Source organism: Lupinus angustifolius, unplaced genomic scaffold (genome assembly GCF_001865875.1).
Source record: "Lupinus angustifolius cultivar Tanjil unplaced genomic scaffold, LupAngTanjil_v1.0 Scaffold_13_2, whole genome shotgun sequence".
Classification (NCBI taxonomy): domain Eukaryota; kingdom Viridiplantae; phylum Streptophyta; class Magnoliopsida; order Fabales; family Fabaceae; genus Lupinus; species Lupinus angustifolius.
The window spans coordinates 1,057-24,395 of NW_017718616.1; the positions used below are offsets into that span (position 1 = coordinate 1,057).

Here is a 23,339-nt window from a genome sequence, read left to right on the forward strand (position 1 = left end):
GTAATATAAATATTATGTGATCTTTTTTATATCGGGTTAGTACCTTTTGTATTTTTTTAATATATTTTCGTTTATAAAAAAAGGCATAGAGGTATCATTAAACCCAACACGTATAAATAATGGATTGTTAAATTATGGATAAAGATAAAGAATATAGTTTAATTTGACCCACTATTGGTCTAAATGTATGGCTTTAAAAGTAAGTATTATAAAACTCCAAGATTTTGAATAAGTCTAATCCATCATGTATAAAGCTTTTACACCAAAATTCTTGTTAAATCCTAAATATTATTTTGTCTAGTATTATAATGACTATTGTTAATTTAATAGTAAAACTTTATGTACATCTTTCCAGATTAAATAATGTAAAGAAATGAATACAAAAATGTAATAATGATCTCAAAACTCAAATGTTGCATCTTGAAGGCTTAGCTGTAATTAATGGAAATTGGTAGCTCCCTTATAGCAATCAAGTCTTGAATCTTGAAGTATATTAGAAGAATATTAAGAAGAAAATAGAGGGTTTGAAAATAATGAAATATATTTGTTATAGGTTTGAAATCTTTCTTTTCGTTTCGTTATTCTCAAATTCAATTCATAAACAAACTTATAGATTATGATAGTGAGAGTTGCTTCCACTAATAATGACCAATGACCTGAGAGCCACATTATAATATTAGTGGGTCTCACCAAGAGGTGTTCTTCCTCTTTCATTTATCTTTCTTCACCTTATTTTTGAGTTTGTTTATCTTTGTTCATGCTAGTATACAAGGAAGGAGAGGGTTACTTTGAATTTGAAGAGGGCCCTATATTGCAACACTCTGTAGGAAAAATCATCAAACTTTAATGGTGTGGGATATTTTATACTTAAATACAAATATACTAACAATGATGAACACTATCATCATATATGGCCAAAATCTTTCATGTTGAATCATTGAGAACATATATACATAACTAGAGTGAAAACGTACTTTGATATATTCATAGAGAATATGGTGAATGAACTCTATGTAATTCTTTATCATGTATCCACCAATTCCAAGTCCTTTGTCCTTGTATGCAAATGTAATCATTTATCCTTCTATCCAAATGCATATTAATAGTAGAACATTTAGGTTATTGGGCATTCCAATTGTATATCACCCTTAGCCTTAGTTTCTCCTCTAATGGGATGAAGAGAATCTTGTTTTGCATGTATGTTGTAGTTCATGTTATGTTGTCTTGTTATAGTTTATAATTGGGGATTATAATCCAATATTTATAAGTGCATAATAATCTTTCATGGATAGTGATATTACTTCATTTCTTATTTTAATTTCGCCTATCATAAAATAGAAATAAAACTTTTATTATCTATACAATTATGTTTATAGATTATATTCATGTACACTACTTAAATTAGATCACTTTAATTTGACTACTTAAAATAATGACTATAAACACACTTAATCTAGGTGTAATATTATTGATGAGTTTATCTTTATCATCTTCTATTATTTTAGTTATACAATGATGGTTCAAAATTGATGGAGTCCTAACTCTGACTACTCTAAATAAGCATCATAAGGTGAGAAGATTATCAAACAACATTGGTTACCAAGTAGTGTTCTCTAGAGATTGTGAGAATAGGATGAAACAAAATATGTAATTTCTATTTTGATTATTCTACATGTGAAAGAAAAAAACGAGTAAAAGTTTTTTGTGGTAAAGAGTAAACGTTAGTTTAACAACTCAAAATAATCCAATTTCATTTCTAGAAAATAATTAATAATTGTAGAAAATTTTTAGAAGACAATTTAATCCATGAAAAAATAATCCTTTAGTATGATAATTTGATCATTCAAAATTATATCATAGAACATCTTAATTTTGTAGATCAACTTTAATGTTTTAGAATAATATTTTCGTTAGAGATTAAATATTATTAAACAATAAAATCCACAAACTAAACTCACTCTATTAAAAAATACCTAAAATATAACATATTTATACACAATCATTGTATCATTGTATCATTGAACATTTATTTTATTACTTTTTTAAGAATTAATATGATTAAAAATAAATGATATATAATAGACTAATAGTATATAAAACTCTCACACTATTGGTGTATACATTTTTTTTCGTGATATTTCTTTTCAACCTAAAAATCAATTTCAACCAAAGATACCCATTTACATGTATATATGCAGGAGAGTCTCAAAGTTCTCCCTTTTATATTATCATTTATAATAACCAAAGGTACCTAATTAGATAGTCATACCTCAGTTTCTAGAGCTACTTTCTCTTCTTATTCATCTAAGAAAACTTCTTATTTTCTAAAGCCTTATTCTTCTCATTTTCCAAACAGCTTTTACAACAAAAGTGCTTTCTTTGAAGAGTTACTTAACTTTAGTACTATTTCAACATGTCAATGATGGATCTTTTTCAAAACCCATCTTCTCTTAAACCAGATAGATTCCAAACATCTTTATGGGCTGCAAAACTTGTACTCATGTTCATGGGATTTATATCTATTCTTGTGTTGTTGAAAGTTGCTATAATTCCATACACATTCAACCTTGTTCTTTCAACTTTACCTCAATTTTGTGCCTCAGCAAAAAGCTGGTTATCACTACCATTCATTTATATTATAGTGAACTTCATCATAATCACCATTGCAGCTTCCTCCAATTTCCACCATAAAAGAACACCATTTTCTGATCCTCATAAGCATACTTATACACCCACCATGGTTTCAGAAATTTGCACTCATCCAACTGAGCCAGAAATTGAAAATAATGAGCCTATGGAAGAAGCAAAAGAGATTGGTCATGAAGAACAAGAGAAAGTAGTTGAAGACTTTGGTTTGCCCTTCAACAAATACATCATTGAATCATCACTTAAAAGAAAGCAAATCAATGACCCTAAGGAAGAAGAAGAAGCAAAAGAAGAAGAACAAGTAAGAGAAGTGAAAGAGTTTGGTATGTCCTTCAACAAATTCATCACTCACTCATCACCATTTGAAAAATACAGCAATGATGATGATGGTGATGGTGATGATTCAATGGAAGCAACATGGAGGACTATAATGGAAGGACAAGGGAAAATCAAGAAGCCACAAATGAAGAAAAGTGAGACATGGGGTGCAAGGATTACAAAAGCAGAACCATTCAGTGAAAATGGTGAAGTTGATGACCATGTAGCTTGGGCTCAAAATGAGTTCAAAAAGTCTGAAACTTTCAATGATAGAGTGTCTTTGAGGAGGGACAAATCAATGAGTCAAGAGGAATTGAACCAAAGGGCAGAACATTTTATTAAGATGTTCAATAATCAGATGAAGCTGCAGAGGCTTGAATCTCATCAGCGTTTCTTGGATATGGTTAATGGCTGTGTTTGATGTGGCTTCATTCAATGAAAGTTTAGCATAATGAGAAATCTCTGCAAGTATATTAAACCATTTTGAGGTACATATATACATATAGGTATATTCTTAAATTGTGTCATATTTTTAGTATTATTTTGTTCTTGTTACATATATTCAGCACATTGGAATTTCAGGTATTATGCAGAATTTCACTTTCAGCTATGTCTATTATCATATATAACCTATTTAGTGATGTAAAGTTAGATATAAATATTTCATGAGCCTTTACCTATTAGTTGAAGTTTTTGGAATAGTTGCTTTTTTATATATGTTAGATTAGATGAGAAAAGTGTTCACTTTTCCTAATACTGAATTAGTAATAGACTAATAGTAGTATGATACAACACTATGCTGAGGAATCTATCTATGTCTATATTAAACATATCAAATGTTTGTGTTGAACTTTAATCCTTTACTTTTTAAGAAATGTGACCTCAGAAAGGATTCCATAAAGCTTATTGTATACACAAAATATGCATTAATATAACTCCAAAAATGACAGTTTGATTCTATAGTCCATATCTAATACTTGGTTGAAGGGTACAAGACTAGTATATAATGTACTTTGGTACATCAAATCCAGCATTCACATTTGATTTTTGATTTTCTCTATGTTGACTCTTTTTTATTTAATCTTCTTTAGCAGGACTTGCTGTGTATATATTTTTGCTGCTGAGACTGTGTGAAGAAGCCAAGACAAGTATCAAACATTATGGACTTTTTTCCTTGTCAAGTTTCTTGTGACATAAGTTACATAATCTCTGTTGTGCTCTTTCTTTTGTGTAGATTATTATTCCTCTACCAAGTTCTACTAGTTATTTAGAAATCTAGTGTTTTTTTATGTTACATAATGTTTGTATTGATTAAGTAATTAGAAGCTTACTTAGCAGCAATAGAAGAGGATTATCTCAATGTACACCATCTTCAATTATATGCAATGCTAGTTTGATAGCTAATTCAACTTTAAAAAGTTTTAAATAGTTACATTTTGCTACCGATAATAACAAGTATTAATCATATTAACCGAAACCCCTCCAATATTGGACCATTCAATACCAAAATATGAGAGGAAAGAAAGTTAAATTTTTTAATATTATTATAGTAAAAATAATTAAAATCACGACCATTAATTTTTTCCTATGCCATGTGTTAAGATTTAGATCTAATACTGAACTTTCAAGTAGAGATTCTACTCCAATCATAGAAATGCAAGTTGGTAATATTTGTTGATAGAGGAATAGTTATAGTCTTTTGATAATATATGATATATGAAGGTTTGCAGATATGATGCTTTAGGGTGGGTTTGGTATCACACATGGAAAGAAGATAAAATAAATATGATAGAAAGAAGAAAGAGAGTATAAGAGAAGGTTTTCAAATGAAAACTAAAGATGATCCTCTTCCTATTTTCTTCTATGTTAAGAAAAAGAATAAAAATGTTTTCTTTTGAAATGGGAATAAAAAGGAGCATAATATCTATACATTATTGGTAGAGATTTATATATAATTACTATATTATTTATTATTCATTTATATTATATATTTTTAAAGAGGCAATAGTCATGAAACATTAATAATAGATAAAAGTGAATTTAATTTAATTTAAGAAAAATGAGTTAAAAGTGAATGAACAAGGATGAATTGAAAGTAAAGTTAGGAGTGAGTTGTCCCTTCAACTATGCTTTCTTTGCATGGTTTTTGTGGGACCTTCTTCAATTTAAATGTGCATCTTGGCTGAAGGATATTGGTTTTGAGGTCAATATCCACAAAAGCAAACGTTTAATTTTGTGACCAAATTATAAGATTAAAGTTCAAAATAACTTTTTGAACACACTATCTATCAAAATTAATGGCAATATGGCATAGATATTTGTAGATGTAATAATGTAGAACTTGCTGTATCTTCAAGCCTTCTTTTTAATTATGACCACTAAGGTGGGAAAATTGAAACAAAAGACCCCACATTTTTTATTTGTGTCACAATTTTTGAGGGTTTTACAACTTATGCTAATACAAAAACTCATAAAGAAGTTGGCCATGTCTACAGCTTCAAATGTAGCTAGTGAAAAGACTTTAACCTCAAATACCAAAGTTTAGCTTTACTTCTTTTCATTTTTTCTTTCTACTTTTGTCGGTGGATTCTGCTACCTCGCTGTGTACAATTTTTTTGGCATGCCAAGTTAAGGAATTGGTTGAATAATTGTTTTGAAAAATACAATGGTTTTTTAGAAAACTAAAAACATTATTTTAGATATATTTAAGAGTAGATACATATTTTAGTCCATCATACTTTTCAATCTTATCAGTTTGGTCGCTCAAAAATTAAAAAACCTAAAATGGTCCCAAATTTTTTAAACGTATGTTAAATTAGAATTTTTATGATTAAATTAATCTCTATTTAGTGTTGTAAAATATGTTAAAAAGATTAATTTAATTCATATTTATAATTTTTGCCGAACTATTTTGGGTTTTATAATTTTTTAGGAACAAATGGGTACTATTGAAAAACACAAGATAGTAAATAATTACTCTATATTCAATAAGGATATGCAGTGAATATAATATATCATCTAGAACATCTCAAAATTCTAATTCAACTCATATAACTTGAAATTTAGCAAATAATTTAATGTTTCTAATATAAATTTTAATAGTTTTTAATCTCAACCTTTAGATTACTTGTCATCAAGACTGTCTCATTTTTTATTTCGAATCAAACAAATTTTAATAATTAATATAAAAATGTTTCTTATTATTTTTAACGATTTTTTATTTATTTATATGACAATATCTTAATGAGTTAAAAGTAATAAAATAAATAAAAACTGTGTAAATATTTAGTTTTACTATATAAAATATATATTTTTAGCCTTTTACCCTCAGTCCTAAAGTACAAAAATTTGAATATCAATGAAAATAGTAGAGAAGGAGCAAGTTGGAGGCTGCAATTGAAGTGAATTGTCTAGATAACTGAGTAGTTTGGTATGGTAATAGACTAATAGTTAATGGATAAAGAACAAAAAATGAAGAAGGTACTACTAACTAGATGGCCTAAGAATAAGACACAATGTTAGCCATTATGAAAGGCAAGTCCCTTTCTTATTAGGCACTAACGGAAACAACCCACAAAATGTTATGGCACGATTAAGTTTTGGACCTTAAGTTATGGTGTAGTGAATAAGACAATGTACTCAAAGTAGAGCAATGTACTAGTGTTAGACATAGACTAAATGTATTATTGGGGTGGTATGCACTAGGCTTAAAGAAGCAATGAAGTTAACAAATTTGGCCTGTGATGCTGAGAAAATGAAGAAAAAACCTAAATAAGTTGCGAGAAAAAAATATATGTAGTAATATTGTAAGTTGTGGTCCTTAAGCTATGGTGCAGTGAACAAGATAATATAGTGAAAGTAGAGCAATGCACTAGTCTTGGACATAGACTATAGGTATTATTGGGGTGGTATGCAATGGACTTGAAGAAGCAATAAGGTTAACAAATTTGGTCTGTCATGTTGAGAAAATGAAGAGAAAACCAAATTAAATTGTGAGAAAAAAATATATGTAGCAATATCCTAAGAGCTTTTAACATTATTACTGTATTACTTACCACTAAATTTTAAATATTATTGACTTTTAAATATAATAGTACAAATGAATAATAGATGATGAATATGTATAAATCTTTATATTATGATAATTACTATTGCATATATATTATACTTTTAAGTTGCTTTATGTCATTTTCCAAACTTTTTTTTAATGATGACTTCCAAATAAACACCTAGATTAATGTGAACATAGATAAATATCAAAGGTATTATATATTTTGGAATGGGATACCAATTTCTAAATGTTTTTTGTAACAAACTTTTAGAACATTATTTAAGAATCTTATTTCAAGTGGCATGGGGTATATTTAATATTAATTTGAACTAAATTTATAAACCAATTCATGATGAATAACTAGTTTTTAAAAGTATCCTCATGTTATTATTATGTTATCTTTTTTTAATATAACCAAATATATCTACTTATGGGTAAAAAGACTATTCTCTTTCGGATATGTGATTATTTATTCTAAGTATCTCTCATAAGAATTTAACCTTTAACCTAGTACAATACATGAATCTAATGAAATGTTACATCGCTAAATCAATGTCTCATTGATATGTTAATGTGTATGCAATTCTATATATATATCAATTACATTCTAAAAAAATGTTAATGAGGCTGTTTAACATTTTAAACAATTTATTAGCTGCAAATTAAGGCCAAGACTTACGAAATTACACATTATGAAAAGTATAGTAATGAGAGAAGTTACTTGAATTGGTTGTATTATTGTATATATAACATTACTCATGTCAAATATTGTTAAGCAACCCATAGTTCAATAAAAAAAATTGAGTGTATTTTGACATATGAAATAAGATTAGTGAATAGGAAAAGCAAACTTAAGCAGGGGTACATATTTCATTTACAATTTACAACCTCTTAATTTCAGACACTCGAAGAAATGTGACACTATGAAAGAAGAAAATAATGATAACTGATACTTTCTTGATATTCACCACCTCAGCCAGTGGCCTTGTAGGAATAAAGTAATAAGAGTTACAATGAAAATCAGAACCATTTTATCAATGCCAAAGTGGTGTAGATGAGCCTAATCTATATCATGTTGCAGTATGTTGATTGAAAACTTGGTCTTGAAGCCTGTGAAAACAGACAAACTTTGTAAAATCTTTTCTTCCAATATGCCATACATGGAACAAGGTGTAAAAAACTGTTTGCACTGTAGATTGGTGGCACAATCAAAATATATCTCAGAATCAGTGATAAAGGCGTGTATATATATATATATATTTTTTTTTTGTAAGGAACTAATCTCTTTTGGATGTATAGCTGCCCCTCCCAATAGGTATTGCTCCGAGTATAGTTGCTTGTATCACGTAAATAAGTAACCTTGAGCTAATTTGACTTAGTTCAGGTAATTTTAATGCACATGACACAAAAAGTCTCTAGATTTTAGATGAATGTACAAAAATATGGAAATAAAAAGGACATCAAATTAGCATTGTTAAAACTGAACTTAGAAATAAGGACATACCAAACCAAGGTCAAATGTTCATGCAACATAGCTAGACTATCTGCACCTATAATCTTGTGAAATCTACCCAAGTGCTAGCTTTCTCCTGCACCTAAATCTTGTGAAATTATATTGCACATGCTTTCTCCTGCAAAAAGAAATATTTATTTCATAATTTAGTAGTGCATAACATTGAAATGCTCCATCTTAGTTTCATTGTGAATGCAATAAGGGTGTGAGGCTATGGAACAAAAGCTTCAATTCCTATAAGTTGAGTCTCTAAGAACTATTATTACCAAGTGAATAAGCAAATATGGAAGGAAGATCAAGATGTATGATACAAGTATTGTTATCTTACAATCAAAGGTTGTCCAGTTTGATGGAGGTACAGAGAAACCCTTTTTATCACTAAAGCCAAAAGGATCAACAGTGCCATTGCTCTTTCCAGATAACTTATCAAAATCGAGTGATACGGATGGCCTCTTTATTGGTGGCGAAACTGAAATCTTCGTTGGCAAATCTAATGAGCCCTGAATTGAAAGGATAAAATTCAAATCTTGTCTCGGTATTTCTAGACGTCGTAAGTATTAGAAAGCAACCAAAAAATGTCTGAGTACACAATGCAGAAAGAGATCAGAGCTATATATAAGAGAGGGGAAATTAATAAGATGACTAAGTGCAAATTTGTGGCATGCTGCTAGAAAAGAGAGTTGTTATTTGAAAGCTCGTTACGGATAAGTTCACGGCCAACATTACTACTTATAACGCTAACGCATAATATGTGTACTGGTGTTATAAAAAGCAAAGTCGTCATAATATTTCTGCAATTAAAATCGAATACCTCACGAGATCGTGTTACTGGAGGCAGAACTTGTGCCATGTGGCTCACAAGAATGCTTTCCTCTAGAGATAATCTCCTATTTCTTGGAATACCACTCTTAGTTCCAGCAGCTGGTGACTCATTGAAGTTAAAGATTGTATCAGTTAACTTTGTAGCTGCATGATATCCACCTTTTGAAGCCCATCTTTTCTCGGTATACCTGAAAATTCCTAAGCAAGTTGATAGCAGTAGAAAATGGGGAAGCATATGAAAATTCCATCTTAAGGTTTCAAGTTATGTCATGTATAAGAAGAATCCATCAACAGTTTACTTGTTACGAATAAATTTCTCGATTCCATATCCATTTCTGTCGAAATTTGGCGGCAGTTCTGCCTCCCAGTGCTTGTTTGCCTTCACATTACCCATAACTGCATAAAACACTCAAATACTATTATGCAAACAAAATAAGTACCATCACCATATAAATTCAGTAGCAAAATAGTTCAATAGCATAACCCTTCAAAAAAATTCAACAATTGACATATATTCCATGAGTAATTACTTTCACTAATCAATTTAATGGATATTATGTAATCTCCTCCTATAAAGTTGAATGGACCAGACCACTTGTGTAATATAATTTTGTCCGAACTTCGTATCGCCTTTTAAGAAAGCAAATTGATTCATGTGAATCATGTCATCTCATAATTTGCTTATTCATACTTTTCAATAAGAAAGTAAGAAAAGATTGTACAGTTTCTTACATTGCATGAAGGAAACTTGATCTGGCAACCATGTATCCAAAGTTGTGGACCGAACCTAGTTGCAAAATAAAGAAGGCTCAGCCATTATCAATTCAGGAACTGACAGATAAGGAAAGATGAATATAAACCTTTGATATATGCACTCCAAGACTTCGGTGGATTCCTGAACACTGCATACAAATGAAAATTCCTAGGTTCACACTCGCCCATCGAGGTGCCCTGAAATATCGAAATTATATGTTTCATAACTTCATTAGCTTCTATGGAAAATAGTTGCAAATTCAAAAGCTGAACTTTGTCTTTACATGACTGCAAAGAAGCACACTGACACTACTATAGTTCAAAGAAAAAACCACAATGATGATGGAAGATAACAAGCAAAGTGAACATCTCTTTCATTCCTATTGGAACAAGTTCATGACTAAATTTTGGGAAATTTCTGATTCTGCAAGGAGAATTTAAATTCATGTGTAGTTTTATTTACTTAAAAATAGTATTGGAACAGCTTCCAATATGAATTTTAATTGTATTGCTTCATTTCACACAAAAAAGTACCCTCAATAGTACTATATCTCTGTGAATTATCAATGTTGAAACAAGAATTGATCCCCCAAAAATCAGAGGATTGGAATAACTGTAAAGTGAATGAAAAGAGATAAACTTAGAAGTGGATATAACACCATTAAATAGATTAATAATGCACAATCAATCTCTATTTGAATAAGGTTTTCATTGAGGAGGCTCAAGAAGAATGATACTATATTCAGGGTCAAGTTAACAAATTTATTTATTTTTCTGAAAAATATTACATGTAAGAGTTCTCCTTTAAACAATTTTGAATAATCATAATCTAACAAGTTATTGGTCTAGTTGTGTAAGGCTCCGCTAGATCCTTAGGATGACCAAAAGATCAAGAGTTCGATTTCTGAGAGCGACATTTGTTGGGAGGGGCAGTTACACACTCCAAAAGTGCATAGTTCTTTGCCCGGAAGGGTGAGGGGATACCCTTAATAATACCAAAAAAAATTGGATAATCATAATAACACTATATGATAAAACAAAAGTACTGAAATGGTTATTGGCACACACCAACAAATAAAACAGCACTGAATCCCCTAATGCAGTCAAAAAAGATTCATGAAGAAACACATTACTATTGCTTATGTTGAACATAGTATAATGACTAATAGGTTTAGAAAAGTATATACTTGTTCCTGCAATCTGCACATTCTCTGTTGTCAGGTAGCTTCAGAAGTCCCTCTAAGATCTGCATAGTCCCAACACAACAAACCAAAAACTACAATTAAAACATGAAAAATAAAAAGAACCCCACAAATTCTTCCATTAGTTTTTCATAAGGCATAACATGGTATCATACTACCATATGTAAGAAAATAAAATGTCTAACAAAAATGTGACACCAATTTAATGTGCACAATTTGATGTCAACTTCTCAGTCTGAAGGAATGTTTTAAATTGTATTTTGCAACCATAACTGTGATCACAATATTATAATTTTAGGAGTCTCTACAATAATATCACAATTACAGTCGTATTAACCGCATTTTCTAGCCGGTTGTAGTTAATGCAATGTATTTGCGACTGGAATTTAAAACACTAGTCTTATGATCTTAGCCCACATAAGAATTGGCTAGAAAAATATATAGGGTGAAATAAAAATGGAACCTTGTTGTGCTTGGCATTGAGCTCCTTAGATATAGAGGCTTTTCCATTCATGCTTGCAAAACCTTCAACTATTTAACCTTACAAGGAAGGAAGAGCAAACATGGGAAAATTAAATATGATAAAAAGAGAAGAGGAGATTCAAATCATTGCATGCATCTGGTTTTGTTTGTTAATGTTTATGTCACAACAAAATCAGAGAGGAACCGTTGGAAAAGCAGAGAAACACGGAATTCCATGGAGTTGTGTCATTCATCATTCTATTTATATGCCAAAATATAAAAACTCTCTTAACAATCAATACAAGACTTCAATTATTATTCAAATATCACAAACTCACTCCATCTTTCATCTAACATCACTTTTGACTAAGCACTTAATTAAGAAATTCTAGAATCATATAAAAAATATTAGCTTAAAGTTATTGTAAGACGAAAGATTTCCCTAGACAATACCTTAAAAAATAGTCACATTTTCAGTATCATAATATATTCATGTGAAATTGTGAACTATATATTGTTATGTAGTAAATTGACATAGTAAATTAATGTGAACTTTTAAGAAGCTATATCAGCATATTTTCCAGTACCAAAAGCATATCTTCCCTATAACATCACCACTCACCCTCCACTTCTCTTATCCCTTCAAGGCTAGTGGATTCTAATTTCTCCCTAATAGTTAACTTATCGGAACTGGTGCTTGTCAATCACATTTAATTTAATGTATAGTTGCTTGATGTTTGTAAGTTGTTTTTATCATTTTCTCTCAACACAATATTGTAACGCTCTTATATTGAAACAATTTGTTTTTATATAAAAACTTTAATTGAACAAACACTGAATGACTCACATCAATTCATGTCTGACCCAAAGTAGCTTTGTACTTATTAGTTAAGCATTTTGATTTTCTGGTTGGAGTTGAAGTTAAATTTTTTGTAAAGGGATTTGGATAACTCTTTAAACTCCTTGTAAAGTGATTTGTAATTATTTTTACAATATAAATTAAATAAACAATTGTAAAACCTACACCAATGGATGGTGGTTAAGAAAATAATCTATGCACATAAGAGTTTTTATATTATTTACACATCATCTATTATTCATTCATATTTTTATGAATAAATTATTGAAATGACATATTTCTTACACTTAGAAAGAGTACATTAAAAGCATATTAAATTATCATCAAATGTAATTGGAAACAATCTTTTTACTCCCCTCTACCCATGTAAGGTATCTATGAGCCTACCTCAAGCACATAGCTTATTTATTAAAACATGAACTAAATCAACTCTACATACTTACAACAGAAATGCTTTAGATTTAGAACAATTCATATCTAACACGTAGGAAAGAAAGGATGAGTCCTCATGGCCAACTCTCTTGACCAAGTATTTTGTCATTCTACTGTCACATCAAATAACTCACTCTCGACCACGACACTATACATATTCAATCAGATGTATATCTAACATATAATCAACTATGGCATCCCAAAAGTAAGATCCTTGGTAATAAAGATTAAAAAAGAAAAACTCCATTCTTAGAATCCAAGTACATAAATGTACGGAAGGTATAATTAAAGTTGAAAGTTCATATTCAAACTTCTAACTTAAATAAATCATCTACTGAAAATTTAATGTAGGTATATGTAAACAGGCTGCAATGCATTCATGGTAACAAAATTGACAACGATATGCAAAAGACACTAATGCACACTCTATTTGGATATAAATCACAGGACAGAACTCATCAATTGTTAACAAATGTATGCCGCAGGGTCTTGTCCCAACTTCTAAGTTGAATCCCATGACTGAATCCCGAACAGATCAAAATTTTCACATGAAATCATAATCATCAAGAGCATCATACCGATCGGCAGGAACAAAATCCTCATCAGGTTTGTCAACGGTAAGCTGCTTTTTCTTGCCACCTGCAGACATCAAAAACATTTAAAGACACGGAAAAATCTACAGAAAAAGGGAAGATAAACGCAGATATAAAAGCAACTTGGATTTTTAATCTAAAATGAATTTTACCTTTCTTTTTACCAGCATTAGCTTCTTTCTCTGTTTTTATCTTTTCATTTGCAATGGCAGTTACCGAAGATGCAATATCTTTTGCATCTGCTCCTGTCAGAGAAGTCGTTGATAGTCTCATTACTGCCTTTAGCAAACCCATATAATGATAACTTTTCTGCATTCATCAATAAGGAAATTAGGATGCCCATTCAACAAATACTTAAAGGGACAAGCAGAAGTATATAACTCGCCTCAAAAGGCCGAAGCTTGTTTGAGATGAGCTCTGCATACTCCAAGAAATCACTCTCAGATTTCGGTATAAAGGTGTCAATGTTCTTTTCATCACTTCCCCCACCAAATAATTCCTTGGTGGACTTATAGTCAGCTTCTTCAACCAATCTGTGATTGAGTGTAAATTAAATATGAACAAATATATTGTAAACCATAAACCTGAAGCTTCTTGGAGATATTTTCAAATAATCATGTTCAGTGGCTATAGCAGTATTAAGGAAGGGACAGTTCTAAGGCAGTGTGCTATGTTTTACTATACTACAGCACCTATGGTTAAAAGGAGTACTTGGATCCTAAGACACACATACAACGGGATATCCTTACATTACTCCTTTGAACCTCTCATTTTTTCATCTAGATTTATTTTAGACCCCTAACCCCCAAAAGTAAAATAAGAAAAAAGAGTTCCCCATTATGTACGTACCTAGCTAATCAAAGCAAACATTAAAACAACTGTATTACATGTTTGAGAAGATGTAAAAGAAGATATAGTGCTAGCAAAGAGATATTAAACGGGAAAGAACAAGAAGTATTGACAGACCAATATGTCATGTAATCAAAACCAAGTTCCCATAACAAGAGAAGATTCAGTGCTATGGAAATGTTATAATCTGCAATTGCTCATAATCATATTTTCCTAACTTTTTACCTAAACAAGAAATTCTAAAAGAAACATCAGATATTTTGACGGAAAACAATATACCTTTGTTGGCGGAGTTTTTCAGCCATAGGATCCAATGGTTCTTCCTTTACTGGTTCTACCTGCTTTGCCTTCTTTTCAGCACCTTTTACAGAAGATTTTGTCGGAGCCTTTTCAGTAGTTTTTACAGCAGGTACTACAGGTGCCTGACAAATGAGTGGCAATTAGGAAGGAAAAACTAAAATCATAATTATAAGAAATGCACATCACTTCATTTAAAGCAATCATAGCACTCAAATTTAATTGTACTAAGCACTGTACAGTAATTAACATAAACACCTTATTCCTTATATCATTTATACTTATATACAAAATATAGCAATTTCAAGATTTGAGTAATCTACAAAATGCAGAAGATCACAAACAACAGTGGTTGTGTTGGCAATTAGCATTATCACCAAATAAAGCAATTGGATAGCTATGAATGAGCTACATCTATCTTTCTTTAAAAAGTGCATACAAACTATGCAACGCATAAGTGAGCAATCATTGTTGATTGTTCATACCGGAGCAGGCTCGTCTTCATCCTCCCATGACTCCTTTATATCATTTTCATCCACATCTTCATCATCCCAATTACTTTTAGTTTTGTCTTTTAGTACAAGATCAAGAGATGGAATTTGCTCTTCCTCTGGAATAAATACACAACAAATTGTCAAATTTACAACAATTCAAAATAAAATGGAAGAAGCATAAGCATACTTTGGCTGAATTATTAATTTATTATATTAAATTTATAGGCTTTTACATTTAATACACAGTGTGTTCAAATGAAATCTTGTTTGTAAAATTACATAATGGGAATTTATTTCATGTGGAAATCTTGTGATTTTAGTCATGCATGCTCAGATATTTACTGAAGCTGAAGCAGTTCAACTTTTGTTTTCATATTGGAGACGACAATCTAGTCATTATTAGTTTATCCTTTCAAGTATTCTAAGGGCAAGAAAGTCAAATTTCTAAATTAAAGAACATGAACCTTTTTTATTGTGTTCCAAACATGAAAGTTGATTTTTCAGTTCCAAATATCCAAATTCATTTCTAAATCCAATAAAATAAATCCCATTCTTTTAATGATTCTAAGAATCCAAAGTGCACCCATAAGTCATAATAAACAAACATGTAAGTGGTCTTTTAAGATGAACGGAAGCAACTGAAAAAACATTATTTACTTCTAAACAATTTGCCGAGCTTCCTATGCTTCCAACCTAACCAATTGATTACAAGCAATTATTATACTTTTTGTGACACCTAATAAAAATCTATTATGCGAAGTTGCTAACCCCCCTATGTACAAAATTCGTATCAATGATGAATAACAATAGGGTAGAAGAGATTAGGAAATTTTAAAGATGGTTTCTGAAGTTTTAAATAAATAGAAATTAAAGACAGCTTAATGCATATCTATAAAAAACATGAATCAGAATCATTACCCCAATCATCCATTTTGCAGAACTTCGTCAATGAAACAGAACAACAGAATAAGGTACAACCAACTGCATGAATACACATAAAAGAACAAAAACTTGTCATCAGATATCTAAACCCTGGAGCAATGAAAACTAAGAGAATTCAAACATGACCAACTCCTAAACCAATCAAGAAAAAAAGTAGAGAGATGCATGGATCAAAATAGTCTTATTTTCCATTCTGCCACAGACATGCATAACTGCTAAACAACATCAATCTAATAACCTCAGCTATACACAACCAGTGATGCAGAATTGCAGAGTCATGAGTTCAACAAAAAAATAATGTTATGGTTTTTCAATACACCAAAGAATTGAATCAGTCACTCCTACAGTAAAAAATTATATAATCTTACAACTAAAGGCATAAAATTACATGGTAAACATGTATGTTCGAATTTAGCACCCTCTAAAGAAATAAAGATTGCAACATTTCTAGGGAAAATATAAATTCAAAAATAATAATAAAAATAACAGATAAATTGAAGTGTCAAAACATGAAAAACTGCTAGTGCTGCTTCAAGAGAATTCCTTAATTTTGAAACCAAAAGGTAATTTCCAATCGAGATGAGAAAGAATCGAATGGGTTATCTAGAATCTTCTAAGAAAGAAATAAACCTCGGTCTATCCGATTGGGCAAGGGAAATAGATGGGAGAAACGATTGAAACCTGGTTGGCGGCGGCGGCGGCGACGACGACGAGAGAGAAAGCGATGATCGGAGAAATGTGGGCGGTTATGGATTGAGGGAAGAAGTGGTTTAGTGTGGTCAAATAAAATTGAGCTCAAACCAACTAAATAAACTAGTGGATCTACCCGCAAAAAAACGATTGGGTTCCTCTTTTAAAAAAATTAATACAAGATTGGATTTTTGTTGGGTTCGAGATTCTTCTAAATTGCTATTTTTTTAAGTTTATTTTTTTAATAAATAATCAATCCACCTCAATGGATAAATCTTCAATTCTTTATGAAAGATTCATTTATATGCAAGTTAAGTTATACTAGTTATACTTAATTTCAGTCATTTATTTTTTTAAAATTCAACAGACCAAATAGATAGATGAAATAAGTATAAGTGGAAAAAAAAGAAGTCTTAAATAACTTGTAAGCTTCACCTATTTGGTTTGTTAAATTTAAGAAAATGAATGACTGAAGTTTAATATATTAGTGTAACTTAATTTGGATGTAAGGAATTCTCTTATTTATTTATTTATTTATTTATTTATATATATATAATTTATGTTGATGGAGTTTATTAATGAGAGTGACTTCTAATTGTTCTTCATAAAAATTGTAAGATAAATATGAGTAATACAATAATATATTAATAATTAATTAATAGTCACATAATTATTTGTATGAATGGTGCATATTTATTTTTTACACTGTCATTGCATCATCTACCATTCATTTTTAATCTTTATTGACTTTTAAATAAAAATAATAAAAATAAATTATGTTTGATGTATCAAATATATATAAATTTTTATAGTATCAAATATATATAAAGATTAAATTTTTATTTAATCTTTATTGACTTTTAAATAAAAATAATAAAAATAAATTATATAAATTACACTATAAACATAATATACATAATACATGTATAACACTGAGAGATTCCTTTAAATCAAAATGCATGTATTTTAAACGGATTTAATACGGGTCAGTTTACTCAAAACCCAACAGAACCCAGGATAGTACTTTATTTTTTAGTCCATTATATTCAAGTTTAGGTAATAGATTACAGATTCAGGATTTAATAACATAAACCTGCATGCCTCCGAATAACATCCATCTTCATATGTTATTATCTCCATTATAATGAAGTCATGTGCCCAACAAAATCATTGAAATATTAGATTTTTAAATCAATTTACTTAATGAGTGATGGATAAATAAACAAAAAAATAGACATGCCAGATAATACGCACTGTTTTTATATAAGCAATAATAAAATGAAAAAAGTATATGTATTGAAAATATACATCAACTAACATTCGTATTTAATTATGATTAATTATCCATCCTTCAAAAAATAATACAAATGAATATGTAAAAATATTTACATGTATAGATATTACATTCAAATTAAATATGGAACGCATGTGCACAATTAATAAACAATTAAGATTTGATTGTTAATTTTTTTAAACAATACAAGTTTAAAACGTGTTGTATTGAAGGGAAAGAAATTTGAATTTGATTTACACGTTTTAAAACGTGCACAATAATAGATGATGTGCTGACAGTGTAAGAAACTTTGTAAAACTGTTATCGCATAAATTTTAAACTCTAAACAAATTTAAATAATTATGTGATAAACGATTTCTGTTGTCGTTATTGTTGAAATGAAATGCAGAAATAAAAATATTTTGAATCCCTATGCTTATGAGCACTTAGAGAAATATAAGTTGGCTACATTATATGGCAGCACAGCATAAAACATAACTTATCTCAGAAACTTGGGTTCTCAAGTGTTGGAGTCTTTCTCTAGTTAGCATTTTAAGACCTCTATTACACTTCCTTGTAAATGTTTTATCCCAACTCATAACTGGATATGATCCACTATTTTCCTTAGCTTATTGCTTATGCCATAAACTACTCCGGAGGAAAATATCTTAGTGTCTTCCTCTTCCTTTACCTTCTTTTGTGTATGAAAGAGAAAGAAAGAAGGCACAAAGAATATCCTGAAGCTGCTTCTCTTGGATTAATGATGACAATATATCAAGAAAGATATATCACTGAAGCTCCTCAGAGTTATTTTCTTCAACACATACTTAGAAAAACTAATTGAGTTCACAGCAAAGTCAATCCCACCTCCCAAAAATCTGAAACTCATCCTGTTAGGGGAAGGCAGTTCAATATCAAAGGCACCTCCCATTCAAAAATATCAAAAGACAATTCAATGAAAAGCTTCACCCAATTGCCAATACTTGGGTTATTTTGACATTTTAAACTAATGACTTAAATATAGATTACTGCCTATGGTATGGAGCTTAAAATTTCATGCATCAGCTTTACTAGAAAAAATGTATTTAAAACTCAACCATGAACATTTTACCCCTAGTCTTACACCAACACCAAACTAACCCCAAAATATGAGATTTTTTTTCCAAAGAAACAAAGCAGTCTGACTTCACCATTAATGTGTGTGCATCTAAATGTGAGAGCCTTAGGTAAATAACAGTCAATTACAGAAATCTTGAATTATACACAAGGAGATTTTGCAAAAAGAAAAATAAAGACAAAGTATAATACAAGATAATAAATTATGACCATTATTGTATGTCAATCATAACTTTCAAGAAATAGGCAACCAACACTCATCCAAACAGTGAATTCATGTAAGTACCCACATTTAAATTTAAAAGCAGAGCACACATGTAAAAACTAAGATGAGAATGGTTACAGAAAATTGGCCTAAGAATACTGATATATGCCCTGTCAGGCAATGCAGAGTCCAAAATATAGTAACAAAATAGTACATGCACGTTTTTTTGTACTACCAATGGTATCTCCTCACCTTTCTAGGTAAGGAACTAATCATTTCCGGGGTTCATAGCTGCCCCTCCCAACAAGTGTCATTCCCAGGAATCGAACTCCCAACCTTGAGGATCCAGTGGGGCCTTACACCACTACACAAACGATATTTGTAAGTCTTTCTTGCACATTACAACAACAACTAAGCTTTTACCTCATACCTCATGTTCATCGACAGAGTATTGATATGTAAGTCTTTCTTAATGATTCCTCCTATATAAGTAAAATCAAGTGAATAATCGTTTCCATTACAACCAAGTATAACATCTCACATTCTATGTATAACTAAGCCACATATGATTATCAATATTCCACTCAGAACAATTGCAAGCACCTAAATAGCTAAATCATAAGTACTTGAAATGAAACAACCAAATTGACAAGTGAGTGCAGTCAAATAAGACACATTGTCCCAATTGAGAGACAACAAGTTCAGATTTATTCAAAAGAAGCTACGATGTAAGACCAACTTTATTCTACTTCGATGTTCAACGCAATACATAAATACCCAATTAGTTAAAACAATTTCAATTCAAATGGGTCATTAAGAATCACAGTAAAGATTCAAACTTTGAACACTAACTTCATTTGGAAGCAGTTGTTTCATGAGGGGTCTTAGCGACGATGGAGAGAGCGTGCAACCCAGAACTAAGCTCATCGGAAAGGAGATCATAAACCATACGGTGTCGTTTAACGAGGTTTTGGCCTTCGTATTTGGGTGAAACGATCTTCAAATTGAAATGGGTTTCTTTATTATCGGAGGAATTTTCCTTCATGGCGGCGTGGCCAGCGTGTTGATACGACACGTCGTCTACCTCCAAAATGGTGGCTTCGAGTGCCGTTTGCAGCTTCGATCTTATCCTGTTCGCTCGCGATAGTACCATGCTCGCTCCTCTCGAACCCATCGAATTGGATTTAACGAAGAAGGTTTCGATTTAGGGTTTTGTATAAAAGTGGAAATGTTCAATCAAAACCTTAAGATTTAAAATTGAGAAAGGAAAATAAATAAAATGAAAATGCGGTGAACGTGGATCGAACACGTGACCTTCAGATCTTCAGTCTGACGCTCTCCCAACTGAGCTATCCCCGCAACTTGTTACTTTGAACAAGTTTCTATATTCTAAAGAAGCTAAAATAAAAAAACATGAAGAAACCTGACGAATTCACCATATCAAACTGATGGAATTTGATTATTAAGATAAATTAGACGAATTTGAGGTTAAGAATAACACATTGTTCTAGTGTTATAAGCTTTATGAGATCTTTAAAATAAACAAAATATTAATATTTCAATTTATGTGAGTGGACACTTAGAAGGGGCAATCACATCTAAAAAGAAATCAATTTCTTATGCGTGATTGATAGATAGTATAAAAAAGGAATTCGAAATTTAATAACTATGCATTCATTATAAAGATTTATAAGTTGTAGGTTAAACAAATTTTAGGGTTCAATGTGAATCAAGTTACAAAAGTCACAAATGTAATAAACATATTGTTAGTGTAAAGATCTATACATAAATTACATTCAACATATTCTATTTTACATAATTATCCTACATTTAAGCTATTTTTTCTTAAGGATGATTAGTTATGGTGGAATCATATCCAAGTATTGAATCAAAGATGAGGTAAAATTAAATGTAATTATTAATAATGGAATTAGGTGATCCCAATAATCCCCTCATACTATATTTCTTCAAAGCTATTATCTTTAAACTTGGACAGTTTTTTCACGACAGAAAATATTATGAAAACAATCTTACAATCATATGCATTACCATAGTTCCAGAATTTAGCCACATCTTCATTTTCATTTTAGTGGTCTTATTTAACTTATTGCTATATAACTCCCAATTGCAACCACCACAGACACTACTGCAACTACTTTTACTGCTACTTCAATGGCTCTCTTCTTTCTTGTTTTTACTCCTAAAACGGAATGATTCTCAATCGTATCATCTTTGACATGTTCAGTGGCTTCAAGAAATGCTTCCTTAGTGTTTTCTTTTCCCCTTGCTTTTACCATTTTAGGCATTGTAATGGAAAGAATCCCATTATAAAAGTTTGCCCTAATTTCATTCATAATACAGTTTTTTGAAAGTTTGATTTCTTTGTGGAAACGGCTCCATTTAGAAGTAGATGCATCTAGAGGCCTTTCACCATAAATTGTTAGGAACCCTTTGTTCTTGGTTTGAACCTTAAGTTGCTCCTTTTTGAAACCTACAACAAAAAAAAAAAAAAAGGAAAATGATATATTCTCCTACCAAATCCTCCTAATCATCATACCTACCGAAAAAACATAACATATGTTACAATGTGATATTTTATTTATTAATGTTTGATTTACAAGTGACATATGTTTTTCTTTTATGAGTAGAAGAATACTAGTAGGAGGATATAACATTACTCTACAAACAAATTTAAAAAATTTGTCATAGTTTTGTAATAAATCTAGTTGAAAAGACCATTTTATTCAAAATTTGACTTAAAATGAGTTTTTTAAATTACAAAAAAAAAGTATAATAACTGCTCCAAAAAAAAAGTGGCATAACCAAAATAGGGGTACCACACTTATCTTTATTAATATGTTTCTCTTTCTAGTTTCTATAATTCGTTTCATCTAATTTTTTGTCTTAGTGTTTGCCAAGTTTTGACTTATGATTTATTTGTGTCCTTAAAAAATTAAGGTGACAACTGAGAAGTTTACATAATGAATGATATATAATATATTAATATACAAGACTCATGAAATATTATATAATGATTTGCATGTTAACATATTGTCCAAACAAGAATATGTATGTAAGAAAATTCAATACCCTTCAAATCAATCTCAAGAGTCTCTTGTTCTTTCTCTGTGAGCCATTTGCAGAAAGGTTCAAAATCCTCATACAAGTAATGGCCAGTAGCTGCTGCACCATTGGTTTCCATCTATGTCTTTAACTTGATATTTTCTTAATAAGTTATGGAAATGTAACAAATGAGTGAAATATAATGCATGGAAGAGATGTGATTCAATATCTTTGTATAAAAGGTAGCATGCAATATTGGGGGAAAAATTACCGGGATAGTGAGACTACACTATCCCAGCTTTGGGGTACCTTTTCAAATAATTACGGGATTGGGGTACTTTTTTAAAAGTCGTGGATGGGGTCCACGACTTTGGCATAGTCGTGGATGACAAGCACGACTCTAGGGGAAAGTCGTGGACCAGACCCACGATTTCCCTTTAATTTTCTCTCTCCTCACTGAAATCGTGGATGGGGAACACGACTTCCAGTGTCGTGGACCCCATACACGAGTTTGCATGGGTTATTTCGTTTCACGTATTTTTTTTTTGGTTAAGTTATAAAATTAATGTATTTTGAATATGGTAATTTTAGTTAAATGATTATTTTTGTATTTTAGTATGGTAATTTAACATGTTATAATTTTAGTTAAATTAATGTATTTTTGTAATTTTTTAGTATGGTATTTTTGTATTTTTTTGGAATTGTCATAATTTGTAATTTAAAATTAAAAAAATAACAAAAAGGGAATTGGAAATGGAA

General features: G+C 30.5%; 5 protein-coding genes and 1 non-coding gene across 9 annotated transcripts; 1 reads left to right on the forward strand and 5 right to left on the reverse strand.

Moving 5' to 3' along the window:
- Positions 1 to 2,314: 2,314 nt before the first annotated feature.
- Positions 2,315 to 4,320, forward strand: LOC109337873. 2 transcript variants are annotated; one of them, XM_019574952.1, is made up of 2 exons: positions 2,315 to 3,452; positions 4,056 to 4,320. In XM_019574952.1, the coding sequence occupies exon 1, from the start codon at positions 2,414 to 2,416 to the stop codon at positions 3,383 to 3,385; it is 972 nt and encodes a 323-aa protein (XP_019430497.1). In that variant the 5' UTR covers positions 2,315 to 2,413; the 3' UTR covers positions 3,386 to 3,452; positions 4,056 to 4,320. The 2 variants fall into 2 exon arrangements, with proteins under 2 accessions (XP_019430497.1, XP_019430498.1); XM_019574953.1 differs by having other exon boundaries at positions 4,059 to 4,320.
- A 3,514-nt stretch (positions 4,321 to 7,834) lies between these two features.
- Positions 7,835 to 11,941, reverse strand: LOC109337871 (probable ADP-ribosylation factor GTPase-activating protein AGD15). Its single transcript, XM_019574951.1, has 9 exons — positions 11,769 to 11,941; positions 11,291 to 11,349; positions 10,211 to 10,301; positions 10,083 to 10,137; positions 9,650 to 9,746; positions 9,340 to 9,538; positions 8,857 to 9,028; positions 8,520 to 8,646; positions 7,835 to 8,125 (listed from the first exon to the last, which is right to left on the reverse strand). Coding segments are annotated over exons 1-8 (726 nt in total). The 5' UTR covers positions 11,820 to 11,941; the 3' UTR covers positions 7,835 to 8,125; positions 8,520 to 8,644.
- Positions 11,942 to 13,261: 1,320 nt separating this feature from the next.
- LOC109337869 (eukaryotic translation initiation factor 3 subunit J-like) lies at positions 13,262 to 17,020 on the reverse strand. Of its 3 annotated transcripts, none has more exons than XR_002106488.1 (7): positions 16,210 to 16,323; positions 15,283 to 15,407; positions 14,780 to 14,922; positions 14,037 to 14,184; positions 13,804 to 13,960; positions 13,538 to 13,697; positions 13,262 to 13,506 (listed from the first exon to the last, which is right to left on the reverse strand). XR_002106488.1 is itself a non-coding variant. In XM_019574949.1 (7 exons), exons 2-7 carry the CDS (start codon positions 16,220 to 16,222, stop codon positions 13,603 to 13,605), a joined length of 681 nt encoding a protein of 226 aa, XP_019430494.1. In that variant the 5' UTR covers positions 16,223 to 16,272; positions 16,915 to 17,020; the 3' UTR covers positions 13,262 to 13,602. The 3 variants fall into 3 exon arrangements, 2 of the variants coding, with proteins under 2 accessions (XP_019430494.1, XP_019430493.1); XM_019574949.1 differs by adding an exon at positions 16,915 to 17,020 and having other exon boundaries at positions 13,262 to 13,697; positions 16,210 to 16,272; XM_019574948.1 differs by having other exon boundaries at positions 13,262 to 13,697.
- Positions 17,021 to 20,184: 3,164 nt separating this feature from the next.
- LOC109337870 (protein BOLA1, chloroplastic) lies at positions 20,185 to 20,772 on the reverse strand. Its single transcript, XM_019574950.1, has one exon. It carries the CDS (start codon positions 20,689 to 20,691, stop codon positions 20,371 to 20,373), a length of 321 nt encoding a protein of 106 aa, XP_019430495.1. The 5' UTR covers positions 20,692 to 20,772; the 3' UTR covers positions 20,185 to 20,370.
- A 31-nt stretch (positions 20,773 to 20,803) lies between these two features.
- Positions 20,804 to 20,876, reverse strand: TRNAF-GAA. The gene has a single exon. It is a non-coding gene; the product is annotated as a tRNA-Phe (tRNA).
- A 709-nt stretch (positions 20,877 to 21,585) lies between these two features.
- LOC109337874 (inactive protein RESTRICTED TEV MOVEMENT 2-like) lies at positions 21,586 to 22,756 on the reverse strand. The gene is made up of 2 exons (XM_019574954.1): positions 22,608 to 22,756; positions 21,586 to 22,008 (listed from the first exon to the last, which is right to left on the reverse strand). The coding sequence occupies exons 1-2, from the start codon at positions 22,717 to 22,719 to the stop codon at positions 21,617 to 21,619; spliced, it is 504 nt and encodes a 167-aa protein (XP_019430499.1). The 5' UTR covers positions 22,720 to 22,756; the 3' UTR covers positions 21,586 to 21,616.
- Between the last annotated feature and the right edge of the window lie 583 nt (positions 22,757 to 23,339).